General features: G+C 41.9%; 1 protein-coding gene across 15 annotated transcripts in view; it reads right to left on the reverse strand.

The window, feature by feature from the left end:
- Positions 1-11,565: 11,565 nt before the first annotated feature.
- The window catches only part of MAGI2 (membrane associated guanylate kinase, WW and PDZ domain containing 2), a 1,181,180-nt gene continuing 1,176,153 nt past the window's right edge, over positions 11,566-16,592 (reverse strand). For 11 of the 15 annotated variants that reach the window (XM_073328600.2, XM_073328598.2, XM_073328606.2 and 8 more), the window contains one exon: positions 11,566-14,376. In XM_073328600.2, the coding sequence (XP_073184701.1) occupies positions 13,574-14,376 (803 nt within the window). In that variant the 3' untranslated portion in view covers positions 11,566-13,573. The remainder of the gene's footprint in view (positions 14,377-16,592) is intronic. The other 4 variants (XM_073328614.2, XM_073328616.2, XM_073328618.2 and 1 more) reach the window with 2 other exon arrangements.

Raw genomic sequence — 16,592 nt, forward strand, 5'->3', positions numbered from 1 at the left:
TCCACTGACCCAGCCAACACTGCAGTGTCCAGCCGGGCCCCTCCCCTGAGCTCCTGCACATGGGGCTGTCAAGGTTCCTCCCCAACTCTGAACTCTAGGGTACAGATGTGGGGACCTGCATGAAAAACCTCCTAAGCTAATCTTTACCAGCTTAGGTCAAAACTTCCCCAAGGTACAAAATATTCCACCCGTTGTCCTTGGACTGGCCGCTACCACCACCAAACTAATACTGGTTACTGGGGAAGAGCTGTTTGGACGCGTCCTTCCCCCAAAAATACTTCTCAAAACCCTGCACCCCACTTCCTGGACAAGGTTTGGTAAAAAGCCTCACCAATTTGCCTAGGTGACTACAGCCCCAGACCCTTGGATCTTAAGAACAATGAACAATCCTCCCAACACTTGCACCCCCCCTTTCCCGGGAAATGTTGGATAAAAAGCCTCACCAATTTGCATAGGTGACCACAGACCCAAACCCTTGGATCTGAGAACAATGAAAAAGCATTCAGTTTTTTACAAGAAGACTTTTAATAAAAAATAGAAGTAAATAGAAATAAAGAAATCCCCCCTGTAAAATCAGGATGGTAGATATCTTACAGGGTAATTAGATTCAAAAACATAGAGAACCCCTCTAGGCAAAACCTTAAGTTACAAAAAAGATGCACAGATAGAAATAATTATTCTATTCAGCACAATTCTTTTCTCAGCCATTTAAAGAAATCATAATCTAACACATACCTAGCTAGATTACTTACTAAAAGTTCTAAGACTCCATTCCTGGTCTATCACCTGCCAAGACCCAGCATACAGACAGACACACAGACCCTTTGTTTCTCTCCCTCCTCCCAGCTTTTGAAAGTATCTTGTCTCCTCATTGGTCATTTTGGTCAGGTGCCAGCGAGGTTACCTTTAGCTTCTTAACCCTTTACAGGTGAGAGGAGCTTTCCCCTGGCCAGGAGGGATTTCAAAGGGGTTTACCCTTCCCTTTATATTTATGACAGGGGCGACCCAGAGCCACCACCTCCTCATGCTGACCCCAGCGTGGGAAGCATTTCCACCCGCCGCAGCGAGGAGATGGGGTCACACGTGCCCTGTCATAGGATGGGGCGAGCAGAGCAGGGTTTTAAGTGGCCCAGGGCTGCAGAGAGGATATTTGAGCAGCATAGTTTCTGACCTGCGTATTATATAGACGATTGCAGCGCAGCCATTTACAAGGAACACTGGCTGTCACCTATGTTTGTGACCCTAACAGGCCTTTTTGAACTCATAACATCAAGGCACTAGAGAGATTCAGCTGTGGTGTAGCTATCCAGGCATTGCTCTTGCTTGCCAGAAGAGGTTTAAAGAATTCCTCATTGTTTTTATGAAGGGTTTTATATTTAATTAGTTACTTGTGTTCCCTTCTGAATGGAGAATGTCTTTGTGATGTGCCAAAGCATATTGTTAACCCATGACAAATGCGATCATATATTAGTATTCATGGTAGACAACCAATCAGATTTCCATCTGGCAGTATTTCAGGCTTGATTCTGCTCATATAGAAGTCAGTGACAAAACACCTGTTGACTTTAGTGGGGGCAGAACTGGCCTGTTTGTGCCGATTGTCATGGTTTCTTACACTTGTGCAGCAGTTTATCTATTGGTTCTGTCAATGCTGGCTGGGTGTATATAGATCCTCTTCTTCATGTCTTGGGAAGGCCAGCCAAGCGCCTTCTTATTACCCCTATGTGTAACTCTGATGCCAGGTGGGCAGTGGAGTATAAGTGCAGTTGCACCTACATCTCCCAGGGAGTAAAGGAGACCCCCTCAGCTGGTGTTCCCCATAATCTCTGGGACGTGAATGGAAAGGTCACTGCCCCTACTTCCTTGAGAAACTTGGACTTAGTTTTTAAAATAATCGGAATAATCTTTTTAGAAAAGCTTTTCTAAATAAAATAATGATGCTAATAAAAAATGACACAAATATTTAGAACCTGCAGCATTCACTAAAAAATGAAGGAAATTAACAGCCCAAAAGCTTTGAAGTGATTAAAGTTGGCAAGATACTCCATCTATTAAAGCCAGAGAGCAAGTGCTTGGGCTCATGGGATCCACACAAAAAATAATGTAAGGAAAAAAATCTGTAATGATTCAGGGCCAGGATATTTTTTCTAAGAGAGGCCACATGTGGTCTGGTAGAAATAAACATTTTATAACATACCCATAGTGGCAAACTGCTGAAATGTTGTCAGGAGTCCATTTTAACACACATCACAGTGAAAAGCAGAGGTGCCTGAAGAGGGGAAGAACATAGGTACATATTATGCAAATATAATATTCTGAGGACATAGAGTATTTTCCAATACAGTATATAAATATATGGCACCATCACAAACTATCTGTCAGCATATTAGTACCTATTTGCTGCTTTGGTGCATTGTGACATATTTGTGCTCCTAAAGTTCACATTCTTCTTCAAGTAACGTTCCTATGGGTGTGCCAGTTGCCCACGCTCCTTCGATCGGAAATTTTCAGCGGCAGTGCATATTCCGTCCACACATATGCCACAGCTATCTTTGTGCCCCATACCAACAGTATACAGGGCTGTGATGCATGAAGCAACCTCAGTTCCATGTCAACTGCCTATGACCTGAGATGGAGCAGTCAGTGGTGCCAGCTTATTTAGCCAGCTACCAGTTTCTCTGTTTACTTATTCTTTAGTTTACCTGGTCCTAACAGACTAGTTTAACTGTTTTTTATTTTTAATAGTTTAGTTTTATTCTGTGTGTGTGTGTGTTGGGAGGCTTTGCCTCCCACACCCCCTTTTTCAGGGGACCTCTTTTTCCCTGAAGGAGCTTTTTTTCCTTGTGATATGCTTAAATACTCAGGATTTACGTGTTGCTTTACTTGCTGGGATTCCACCGCAGTTAGTGACAGCCGTTCACAGTGTATCCACTGTCCGGGAGATACTCATGTGCCATCCAAGTCCAAGATTTGCACAGGACTCAAGAGCTGTTCTAGGAGAGAGAGAGAGGTAAAGCTTTGTCTCCTAATGTTGGAGCATTCTCTCTGACCTGCATCAGATTCACACCTTGAGACCCTTCCGTGCAGATGTCTTCAAGTGACCACAGTATCTCCTTGACTTCTGCAACTCAATTACCTTCTAGATCATCGTGAGAGAGATCTGTGAGTGATACACCCAATCTTTTGCAAAAGGAGTCCTAAATCTCCTCTGAATTAACTTGGCCACAAGAAACATGCCATACTGGAGCCCTCATGCCCATGAAGGGTGCTGCTGAAGGCCCAAGTGGTCTCACTATAAAGGTTTCAGAGTAGCAGTTGTGTTAGTCTGTATTCGCAAAAAGAAAAGGAGGACTTGTGGCACCTTAAAGACTAACAAATTTATTTGAGCATAAGCTTTCATGAGCTACAGCTCACTTCCACACAAACTTCCTCGTGGCTGGACTTTACAAAAACTAGACAAGCCATTTACAATACACACTTTGCTTCTCTACAAAAGAAAAAGGACACTAAACTATCTAAAGTACTACATGCCACAAGGGGCCACAACAGTGGTTCCCTTAATCCACCCAGCAATATTGTTAATTTATCGAATTATACTCTTAGCCCAGCAGAAGAATCTGTCCTATCTCAGGGCCTCTCCTTCTGCCCCTTCACCCCTATGAACAAGATACAGTTCTATGGTGACCTAGAATCCTATTTTCGACGTCTCCGACTGAAGGAATATTTCCAACACACCTCTGAACAACATACTAAGAGACCTTCCTACCAAGACTACAAAAAGAAGCATTCTGGTTGGACCCTCCTGAAGGTCGAAACAACAGACTGCACTTCTACATAGAGTGCTTCTGCCGACATGCATGGGCTGAAATTGTGGAAAAGCAGCATCACTTGCCCCATAACCTCAGCCGTGCAGAACACAATGCCATCCACAGTCTCAGAAACAACTCTGACATCATAATCAATAAGGCTGACAAAGGAGGTGCTGTCGTCACCATGAATAGGTCAGAATATGAACAAGAGGCTGCTAGGCAGCTCTCCAACACCACTTTCTACAAACCATTAGGAATGCATCCGATGAAGTGAGCTGTAGCTCACGAAAGCTTATGCTCAAATAAATTTATTAGTCTCTCAGGTGCCACAAGTACTCCTTTTCTTTTCACTATAAAGGGTATATCTGCATCGAAACCCATAAGTACAGCCAAACCCTCTACTACCCATTGCTCAGTAGCAAAGCATTCCTCGGTACCATCTGAGGATTATCGAGGTGTTAAGGACTCCAGAGATGCTGAAAATACTACTGACGTTGACCTTCAGAGATATCTACGGTAGTCAGATCTACCAGTCAGTCTGTACCAATGCACTCTGCACTGTCCTCAGTACCCCAGGCTCCTACTGCTCAGACTCATCAGGCTTCTATGCAGGTCCACTCAGTCCTGCAGGAATACAAATGATCCAAAGACCTGCTTGTCTATGGTGATGAACCTGAATCTCCTTTACTGAGTGTGAGAAGATTCTCAGTACCACATCACTTGCTTGTAGCAAATGGTTTCCCGTTACCCACAGGACATATCAGACAATCTTCTACTCGACCTTTGGTTGCCTCTCCTGTAGTCTATAGAAACTACAGCTCTTTGGAGTCCAACATTTCTAGTCAAGGTTGTTTTGATCAACCTTGCCCTGAGTGCCCTGGAGCTTTCTCTTCAAGGGACATTTTGGGTATGCTTACAAGCCTGCAGGAGCCAGCCTCTCAGCCTGGGTTGGGTTAGTGGCGCTCATGCTGAAGCACTAGAGAGTGCTTTGAAGTTGCAGCTTAGCCTGGAGCTTGGGATGAAGCTGGCAGCTTGGGATGAAGCCCACCCCCCTCTCTAGGGTTCATCTAGAGGTTCAGTGCCTAATCTTTGGTTGTGGAAACAGTGAACAAACACAATAGGCAACATCATTCAAAAACTGCCCCACACGATAAGGACCAGAATGTGTAGACCTCTTCAGTTGCATCTGTCATTCTGCAATTCAGAATTGCTAGTTACCATGCACTTCTTGCTATAACAAATTTAACTCTTTTGTTGAACATCAGCCCCAGAAGCAGAGGGAACAGACTCAGGCCATCATTGTTGAAGATTAGCTCTTGGCGAGAACAGCAGTGCAAGTTTTCCTTGGCACAACTGGCAGGGCAGATCGTTCCATTTCTATGTCTTTTGTAATGCACAGAGCCTCTTGGTTTCAGTACTTGGGAATCCCAAGAGAGGTTCAGGGCATGGTCAAGGACCTTTCATTTGATGGACTCAAGCTGTTTAGTAAGTCCACAGATGAGTCCTAGCACTCTCTTAAAAATTTAAGGACAACCCTTCACTCACCTGGAATGTATACATCTGCAAACAAGAGGAGATTTAGTAGATCACAGATGACACAAAGACCTCCCCATCTCAATTATTTACATACTACAGATCATTGGACCCTCGTAAAAAGAAAAGCAGGGTGCAAAAGTGGAAAACTTCAGCTGCTCCACCTGTGTCAATGCAACTGTCCTCATCAGCTCAGTGTTCATTTTGATATTTTGGTTGGAGATCCCATGAACATGCCCACCTTTTGGATTTCAACCTGCATTATCCTGCCCACAGCTTTCCATCTTTTGGAGATCATCTCTCCCATTTTCATACCTTATGGGAGCAGATTACTTCTGACAAGGGGTTCTGGACGTTATAACATTGTGCTACTCCATCCATTTCCATTCCATGCACTTCTCCCATGTTCCTGTCCTGTCCCTTTTCAGGGACACACCTCACAAACCTCTGCTGAGGAAAGAAGCTCTGTCCCTTCTCTAAATAGAAGCTATGGAACCAGGTCCCCCCATGAAAGAGGGAAAGGGTTCCCAAAAAGAAGCATGGATGGAGACCCAGCCCTAGATCTCAGGATGCTGAATACATTTGTCAGAAGTTCAGGATGATAACATTTGAAGCTATTATACCATGTCTAGATCCGAAGGATTGGTTTGCAACCCTTGATGTATTCTCACAAGTTGTTTCTTGATGATTTGTCATTGGTCAAGTCCACTTTCAATACAAATGTTTCTCTTCAGCTTTCTACTGCACCCATGGTGTTTCCAAAGGTTCTGGCAGTAGTTGCTGCCCAGTTTTGTCTTCCCCTACCTCAATAATTGGCTACTGAAGGGATGTTTTTACATTGAGGTCCAAGTTGCCATCAAGAGAGCTACAACCCTATTCAGCTTGCTAGGACTTCAGCTCAACACCAAGAGGTCCTTTCTCTCTTATCTGGTCAGCAAATAGAGTTATTAGGGGCCATCCCAGATGCTACAACAGCTAGAGCTTACCTAGCAGAAGACCATTTTCTTACTCTGACAAATTCGATTACTTAAGTCCAAATTACTTAAATCCAAACCACTGCCAGGTTTTTTATTGTTTTCTTTAAAGATGAAGTATCCCTCTGACCACATTTCCAGTTCTTACCCAAAGGCACCTCAGATTTTCGTATTTCAGACTAGTCATCATCCTCTTTTTCACTGTAAATCTCATTGATCTAAGGGGGATGCTGTCCTTCACACCTTGGACATTAGGAGAGCCTTCACTTTCTATTTGGACAGACCTAGACCCTTGAAGGCTTCTCCTCAATGAGTGGTTCCCTTTGTGGACAGAGTTAAATTCACACGTGTGCCCATCCAGAGATTTTCCAAATGGGTTTCCAGTTGTACCCTCTCCTGCTATGAAGCTGCTGATGTCCCATGAAATGCAAAAGTTAATAGATTATTCCACCAGCTCTCAGTCCACCACTGTCGCCCTACTGATGGGCACCTATATCACAGAAATCTGCAACACCCTCACATTGGCTTCCAGCCACACATTCTCAAGACACTATGCTTTGGTGCATGCATCCCGAGTGAATGCTGCATTTGGGTCTGCTGTTCTGCAGTCAGTTTCAGATCCTACTCTGAAGCCCCCTCCTCCTGTGAAGAATACTGATTGGGAGTCCCCTGGAGAACTCACAGGGATATTACTTGAAAAAGAAGGAGAGGTTACTTACCTTGTACAGTAACTGGAGCTCTTTGAGATGTTTGTTCTTATGGGATCTCCAGCAGCACCTGCCATTCCTCGGCCCCCGCCTGCTGCTTCAGAGGCTCATCTGCGTGGTGTAGAAGGAACCAAGGGTGCTTTGTCTGTTGAAGCCCTATATACTCTCAGTAAGGGCACGAGGATAGCTAGGGCGCATGTGTGGACCAAAACAGGGGCTGCTGAAAATCTCTGATTGGAGGCACAAGGGCACATGCAGACCTGAAGTGGCGTACCCAGAGGAGTCGAGCATCTCAAAGAACTCCAATTACTGTACAAGGTAAGTAACCCCTCTTCCCCCCCGCCTCTTCCAATTCAAAGCATTGCACATTCAGATCTGACTGACCTTTCAGGAAACTGGAGCAGGCACCATGATGCCAGTGAATCGTGGCTATGGTTCCTAGAAAGAAGTGATAATAAACTATCAGGAGTTATGACCATTCTAAAAGCCTGACCCTGCAAGCCTTCCATGCATAGAATTCCCAATGGAATCCATGGGACTTCTGTGCTTGGAGTGGTTGTGGGAGCAGACCACAGGAAAAATCCTTGACCTGTGCTACTGTTTGACATCAGTCCAGCATCTGGAGTGCAGTCCAAACCTTGGGAGTAGCAATTAATTGTCCAGCTGGCTCACTGTATTTAGCTCATTGTACAGAGTAGAGGGCAATGGGGCAGAGAAGATAGGTGGCCACAGCCGCAGATGAGGCAGTCCTAAATACGGAATGGCAACTTCTTAGCGGGAGCTATGGCTTGCGCTCAGGATTGAAAACCACAAAATTATGAGTTCTGATCCTGACACTGCCACAGACGCACTCTGGCCCTTTGCAACTTTAACCTCCCAGCCTCAGTTTCCCCATCTGTAAAATGGGGATCATAATACCAGCTTAACTCAGCAGAGTCTTGTTGGAGTTTATTGCGTTGAAGATTAAAAGTTCTATAAGCACAATATGGTGTTACTGGTAGCATGAAGAACTATTATATTGGTTGCTACTTCCAACTGAAATGTAACCTGGAAAGGGCTAGCTGTGAAGACAAAGGTCTCAACCTTCAAAGACTTGGTCTCAACCTTCATAAAATATATAGTACATGATGCTTATTAAAACAAATGTAGATGCAGTACTTAATGATACTACTCAGGGGACTGGATCAAATTCCAATCTCCTGCACTGATGTAAATCCAGAATAATTACTCACTTCCAGGAAGTCCTTGGTAATAGTGCATTTACTTTGGCAAACTAGCACTACTTGTGTGGTGATGATAGTTCTGTGTAAGTACTATAGTCCTACCTATGGTATGTATAGCAGGGAACAATGGACAAAAAAGCATGGCTGCCGAATACATAACTACAGGAGCATCACCTTCTCAGCTGGTGCATGACAATGGAAGAGCCAGTAGGTCTCACAAAACTGACCAAGTCAGAAGAACACTTCTAAGTAAAACATGAATAAATGAGCCAGACACAAGAGTATTGGTATACAAAAAAAAAACCCTGGACTCTATAGCTGTGTTAATGATAAAGGTAACTGAGCATTTAATCTCAGCCCTGTGAATACATAATGGTTCCATTATTGAGAAGTCAAATAATGCTACTAGGGTGTGAGTACTTGGGGCAGCTTCCGATGCAAAGTTCTTAACTTTCACAGTGGAATGGAGACGATGAAACCAGACTGAATGGGCTTCAGGCTGGAGCTGAAAGAGAGGAACTCAGGACAATGGTGTAGATGGCACATTCAATTGGTTTAGTGGTGAATGCGAGAAGAGAAAAGGGGCCATGGTTAGACCTATGTATTATGAGCTGGGTAGTTGGTGTCAGGCCAGTTCCCATTGGACAAATATTTACATTGCCCAATCATTTCTACAGTCAGCACTAAAGGGACTCGCACCTCTACAGGTGGCCCCTCCTGTTCAGGATTGAAATGGGGTGGACATTGTGGGGAAACCTGCAGTGCCTTTGCCCATACGTATTTGTCCTGTAAGTAACAGAGACTGTCAGTCTCCCTGGCCATCTGTTGAGCACCATTCACAAGCACTAAAAGAAAAGACATCAGCTGAAAAGACTGTGCAGCTTGAGGGATTTTTCTGGGTTTCTATCAAGCTTGTTTGAATGTAAATGCCTCTGGCCAACACTTTGTTTCCTTATTTGTCCGTGTGACACCCAACCTGTAATGCCCCATCCAGGGCATGCCCAGCAAGAGCCCAGGCTCTAACTTCCATTGTCCCTGTCAGATCTGTATTGGTGTGGAACCAGGCAGAGAAATGGTGCATGACTGGTGAGCAGATGCAGCTGTTACCTTACCAAGCCCAGCTGATCTGTATAAAACGTCTGCCTGTCTGCAGCTCATTACATCAGACCTTGAACACCACAAACACTCTGAGCGCTGTATAAACAATAGTTAAACCTGCTCCTAGGTCATTTCTCCTTAATAACATAGTTAGCATTTTAATAAGACTTCCTCTGTCCATCCAAATATCAGCCATTGATCAAGTGAAGAGACAAACAGAATATGCCTCATGCTGCTAAGCTCCTCACAGCAATGTTACAGTTGTAGGGAGAAAGTGCTAATTTGGCCAAAATCCTCCCCCCAAATCTGTTTTTCCTGATCACATGCATGCCACATGGCTATAACAATAGGCTCTGCTGTGAAGGACCTGTTTCTCAGTGTACAGCCAATTATGTTACATGCTGCAATTTTGGAAAATCCGTGTAACTATTCAATCTCCCGTGTTACTAGATTGGTATCAAACGATGCGTAAGCAAAAACAACACTAAGGGCAATATGCTTCTGAGTGATAACATGATGATGTAGGTGGTATTATAAGAGGAGTCCAAAAACCAGGTGAATTCTAATTTCTCTGGAAGTAAAACAACCCCTTGGGAAACGTATCTTGCTGTGTATCATTGCTAACAGAAAATGCAATGAGTATGTAAAAGTGAGGGAAACACTCAGTCCTGTAAATTTAGAATCTGTTACAAACTGCTTTGAAGTCAATGGAAGAATTCTCATTGACTTCAGTAGGATTTGAATCACACCCTTATTCACCAATCTAGACATGGGAATGATAGAGAGTTCCACTTACATCCAGAGTTCTAAAGCCATGGTGTATTTGTTTTGCTAGGTATTGTAACAGTAACAAACAACAAAGTTATTAGTACAACTGGTGGGAAATTTTCATGTGGAAAATTTTCCTTTTGACAAATGAGGTTTAATTGAAAAGATTTTTTTTCCAGGCAAACTGTAATTTAAATGAAAAATTCTGATTTTTCCTTCCGGAAATTTCAGAACAAAACAGTTTTGTTTAATTTTGAATGGCCATTTGAAACAAACAAAATTTTTGTTTTGCTTCAACTTAAAATTCTGATTTTTTTTAAACCCCCCCCCTGAAAAAAATCAAGTTTTCATTTTTGGTTTCTGTATTCCCCTCCTTTATTAGACCTCCCCCTTTTTCCCCCCGACCCCTCCATGGAACAGGTAAGAAAAACTTTTAAAATGTGGGGAACGTGGAAAAAAAGCCCACTTGTTCTCATTTGTTTGCTTGTTTTCCAGTTAGACAAAGTTGGGAAACAGTTGCTAAACAGTGACCTCTGTCTTTTACCAATGGAAAAAAGGGTCCAAAGGCAAGGAGGGGAGGGGAGTTCTGCCCCTGCCAAAAATCCAAATACTGAAAATGGAAAACTGAAATTTTCCAGATTCCAAACATCTACATGAAACAACATTTTAAGATAAAATGGAACAAAAATTGTCATTTTGTTTCAAAATGTCGTATCTGTAGGAATCAACTCAGTTTCCCCATCAACTCTAGTTATTAGTGTCCATGATTCTAAAGTGTCACGAGTTAGCAAATTACATAATACTCCTGGCCGAATCTTGTGCCCACGGAATTTAACAGGAGTTTTTCCATTCAGCTCAATGGGAGCAGGAGAAGGCCCCCATAACGTACATTCTTGTGTCCTAAATCCATTCAATACAACAAAATTACTCTCTGACGTTTCTTGATATATTCTGATAGACTGTTTCTATCAGGTAACTTGGTACTTAAATCATGCCCCACAATCCACTCTGGAGAGCAAACCTTTAGAATGCTCAGACTGCCAAATTCCAATTGTTCACACTAGATAAGCACAAACGATGACTTCCAGTGCTGTGGGGCTGACCATCTCTGTATCTCATGATTGGGGGGGAAGGGGAAGGGAGAGTTCAGGTGTTTTTTTTTAAGGGGGAGGGGCGTTTGCTGAGCTTTTGCTGTTTCTAAATATAGACATACGAAATACATTTTCTTTCTGGTATCTGTACTGGCTGCCTGCATTTTAATTCAGAAATTGTATTCTTCCTCTGAATCAGAAATCAACATGGCAATATCTTTTGCATAATGAAACTGTGTGTTATTTCCAGTCCAGTGCATGCAAACATTTATTTCTTGGTAGCCCACTTAAAAACCACTCAAAATTAATGCACAATATGTACAGCTGAAAAAAGATTTTTTGGATATATATATTTTATTTGACAGTGGTTTAGATTATCATACAGTAAACAAGATTTCTGTAAAAGTTAATTTATCCATAGTGGTGCATTTCATAAAAATAGTTGCTCACTTACAGCCTTTCTGTGACTATTAATACATGGAATTATATTTATAGAGATCGAGCTGTACAGGGTAAATTCACAGCTAACACTACACAGAAATATTATTTGGAATGGGGTTTAGATGATGTGCTGTCTTCACAGGTTATTGATTACAGCCGCATAAAGCAATTTACTGCACAAGGAGTAGCTGTGAACTGTGCAAATTAGAGTTTATGCAAGCATAATCTCAATTGTTTTTCATGTTTTATGATTTGTTTCTTTACACATAGAAAATAAGATATGGGGCGTGGATCTACACTATGAAAGCATTGTCCAAAATCCAATTCAATAAATTAATGGCAAATTATATTGGATTTCTAGTTCAGGGGATAAAGATTTTCTTTTAATTAAATAAAAATTGTCAACAGCTACATGGATTTGTGCTTTTTAAAATATGATAAATGGAGTTTTTCTTAAAAAAAAAAAGTTTTAAAAGCTGCAAAATCCTTTGTTTGAGACTTTTAAAATAATCTGATAGGAAGAAACATGCCTACACACTTCTAAGGGGAGAATGAGAGCAATGTTTGAGAAATATATTATGTGCTGACCTGTTTGGATAATGATGATCTCAATATGACTCTTGAGCCGAGCACATGAATATTGGAGTTTGCTAGCGTACTGATGTCTATTTCTGCAAATAGCATCAATTTTTTTTAAACAGCGTGTGTATTATTATCCAGAGCTTTTTGGCAAAACAAGAAACCTACTGGTGACAGAATGGTGACCCATGGAATTCGGAATCCTTCCCCAGAAAGGTGGACTTGAGACAGAGAAACAAGTAAAATGGAAATAAAAGAGAGAGAAAATGTCTCTGATGAAAATATAATGAACTAAGAACTTTTATCTTGGAAACAAGTCTCATTTGTGTTAGTGTGTGCAGTAAAAGCATCTGATCTGCCAAAACTTAAAGATGCCTTAACTAAAGTCTGTATAGATATACAAAATATAGCACTGTTGATAAGCAAAATTGTTGTTTTCTGTGGGAAAGAAAGGCCTTTCATTAAGGAAACTGCAGCTTTTTTTCTTTTAAGAATCATCCTGTCATTATAAAGGTCTTGTAACTGTAAGTCTCAGTTTTGAGCTTGACCAACTGAGGTTTCTGTGCTACTTGTAATATTAGGGGAACCTGTGGTAAATCGTTTTTGAGGATAATTTGCAACTACAACTGCACCCTAACTCCTTTCCAATGTACAGAAATATGATTTGTTCACAAAATGGCAGTAGAAATGCTATCACACCAACAAATCCATTAGATTCCCCAACTCATCCAACTCAACACATGAAGTGAACTATGCTGCTGGGGATCATGTGGACTATTCCAAATTGTTAACAGTGGAGACGTGTCCTGGGCGTATAGTTTCAAAGAAACCCTTCAACCCTTGTCTAGATATGTTGAGAACAATATATTTACAACATCTTAGCTCAGTTAAAATATTCTTTCTCAGTTTCAGCTTGCTTCGTGCAGTGTTATTTAAGGCGATGTTCCAGTCTGTGATTGCTCTAACTTGCTCCAGTTCCTTGATATAAAGTTTGAACTAAATCCAAGTCCTTCATGCAGTGGAATAAAAATACTAAAGCTACACTGCACTGTCCTTCTCTGACACATTGTCCTTTATTTTGTTTTGGTTTCTTCCATAGCTGCCAAAGTCCCTAAAATGGAACTGGGGACTTCAGGGTCAGTTTTAAATCTCCATGTTGACTATATGCTGCTTGAATTTATTAGACAGTGTGCATATTGTCATGGAATTACACATTAATGTTTCCATTCTTCAGTGTTTTGTGTATATGTGTGATAGTTAAAATAAATTAAAATAAATCAATGTGAGACAGAAGCTAAGAAGTATGTTCTGCATCAGTGTGAAACAGTTAGAGGGCAACAGTTCACTTATTTATCTGCTCATGGCAGAAGTGCCAGACTTCAGTACACTAGGTAGCTTATCCGAGCCAGGAATTTTCCATGGGCCTGGTGAGACTGTTGCCTTCCGAACTGTATTGTTGATGCTGCGTGTGTTAATGGAATGGAGATGTCCCTTCCTGGGGAACTCACTGGGTTTCCCATCAGGGTCCCTCTTGTTCTGGTCTATATCACTTCCATGTGAGCTGCAGCTATTGCTACTGTACGTCTTTGTAGCACCAACTAAATCAAGCTTGACATGTTCAGAAGCTGCAGCTGATTTCTTCTCAGAGGTATTTCCAGATCTGTGATCTTCTTTCACACTGAGAGATCCATCTTTCTTGCCTTCTGGCTTCTTGGATCTCCCAAGATATTCATCGTTGATTCTGGCACATACATGCTCTCTTGCTCCAGACTCCATTGTAACACTCTGTCCCACTGCCTTACTTTCAGAGGTGGGCCTGCCGCCACTAGTGGTCTTTTTTTTGCCTTCTGAGTATCCTTTCCTAGAAGCCTCTTCATGCTTTGTCCTGTCTACCTTTTTCGGACTTGCTGACCTTTCTCTTTGCTCTCCTAACCTTTTCTTTTTGTGGCCATTTGATGAAAGCTCCTTTGGTTTTCTTACATCATGTTCCCTCTTGATATCCCATCTTGGTTCTGGGTTTATCTGGTGAGAAGGGTCAGAAAGTGGGGCTAGATGTGATGAAGATAATGGTGAGATTATGTCATCGAGGGAAATAGCTATTTCCGGCAGACCTGGGGAGGTGGCAGAGAGAGAACTCCAGGAGTTTGGTTCGTCTGTTATAACAACAAAGAGAAGGGAGTTAAGGAATTATTCATATAACTTGGACCTTATATTTCAAACATCAGTTACAATACCCAAAACCCATACTGGACCTAAACCCTGCAGTCCTTAGTTGGGTAAAACTCCCATTGAAATCAATGGATGTGGGAGGTAGAAATGCCATCAACAGATTTGCCTGAGTAAGAACTAGGGTGACCAGATGTCCCAATTTTATAGGGACAATCCCGATTTTTGGGTCTTTTCTCACATAGGCACCTATTACCCCCCAACCTCCTGTCCCGATTTTTGACACTTGCTATCTGGTCAGCCTACTAAGAACTGTGGGAATTGGTGCTGAAAATACGAAGTCCGTTGATATAGGTTTAACTTTTCTTCGCGTATATTAAAAGTATAATAATACTGACATATGCTGGTGAAATCAAAATGCATATTTTTGTGCCATTATAGTGGATTTCTTAGTTAGCCATATAATTTCTCTCTCAAAGGACAAATGAAGAGGCCTTTCTGCTATCTATTATACACGTCCCTACAAGCATACAACAATCAGCAGAAATTTGTGGTCCAAACCACGTCATCCATCAAATCCAGTTTTTTCTAAACAACTATATTATTGCAATGTTTAGGGCCCTATTATTCTGAAAGCATATCTACAGTGTTCTGCCTTATGTAAAGACATGCAGGCTCTGAAAAGTCTTGGCTATCACCCTTGACTTTGTCTCAGTTACTCTGCCTCAATAGAATTTGGTTAGATTCTGTAGATCCCATTTTCTTAAGATAGATGGTGCTTAGGATATGCTGAGCCATAAAGAAAGCCAGAGGCATCATGTTCTTCTCTGTTTCGGAAATACTTTGGTCCAATCCTGTAAGCCTCTACTCTCATGAGTTGCCCCACTAAGCTCTTTGGAACAACTCACATGAATAGGATGGTGCAGGATATGGCCCTTCCCATGTGATTCAGAAGAGCTGAAAGTTGAGTTAGTTAGACTTCAGCACCTACATCCCAAACCACTGGCAAAATATAAAGTGTCTTATCTTGGTCAGGCCAGTGTTTCTTTCTCTTTGAGTGAGTGATCAACATTTCTTTTGATTCATCTTAAGGCAGGCAGCCAGTCTGAGACTCATCGGAGCTGCTTGGTAGCCTGGCTCCCACCACTTCCACTGTGAGGCCAGAGAAGTCTCTGACCTTGGTTAATGTGGTCCCATAATTGTCACCATTTCAGTAAGATCAAAATGCTGCCATAGATGAAAAAAATCCATGCAATGATGGGACCCAGTGAGAGGAGACAGCATGTTTATTAAGGAGAAAATGTTATCTGCTGACTGAGGATTAAGCCTGGCCTTCAGAAAGGTAGCACTTACAGATCTGAACCATTCTAAAAATCTACACCATTTCTTTTTCCTAACTAACATTATGGCCAGTTTCAAATCATCATGAGGATGCACATTACTGTGAAGAGTGAAATGTGCTTTATGCTCCAGTCTGGGATGGAGAGCATACATTGGGATGGAGACCATAAGTTTAACTGAAGCAGCTTGCTTAATTATTTATTTCTTTTGTAGATAAAAACAGAAGAGACAATATAGAGGTGGGTGATGTGGTGAGAGCAGCGTGGCCAGCTGAGGAGATATTTATTTTCCCATCTGGTGCCAGTCATGTGCTTTTGTACCATGATCATCTCTGGGGGAAAATAGCATTTGAAAGGTCAAAAGTGAAATCTGGGTAAGGCAAATACACTTGGGTTTGGATTCTAACTGGGTTCAGGGTCTCCACTGAATTTTAAAACCCCTCACACAAATATATGGAGGGCTCAACTTTTCAGGCCTCTCAGCTCTCATGAATTTGCCTATGAAAAGCTAGTGCTGCACTGTCACAGTGGCCTCTTCCAGACATCTATGAGTTAATTTGTTGTTTAATGCTGCTCTATACCTCTCAGTAGAGTTAATGGGAGTCACGTTGGTGAACAAGGAGCAGGGCATCACCGCTTGACTCTTTTAAAAAAAAAAGCTGCAGCCTATTAGTTCGTGTTATACCTAAATCGGGAACGAAATTTCACTTAAGTTCAAGTAATTTTTTGAACTATTTTAGTGCAAAAACTATGGCTCAAAATGGTAACCCCCTGATTTCCCCCCCTCCTGCTTACACCATAGATCTATCTGAACCAACGTTTTTCTCCCAAGGAATTAGTGGGGAAAAAACTTTTCAAGTAAA

The sequence above is a fragment of the Lepidochelys kempii genome, chromosome 1 (genome assembly GCF_965140285.1).
Source record: "Lepidochelys kempii isolate rLepKem1 chromosome 1, rLepKem1.hap1, whole genome shotgun sequence".
Lineage (NCBI taxonomy): Eukaryota > Metazoa > Chordata > Testudines > Cheloniidae > Lepidochelys > Lepidochelys kempii.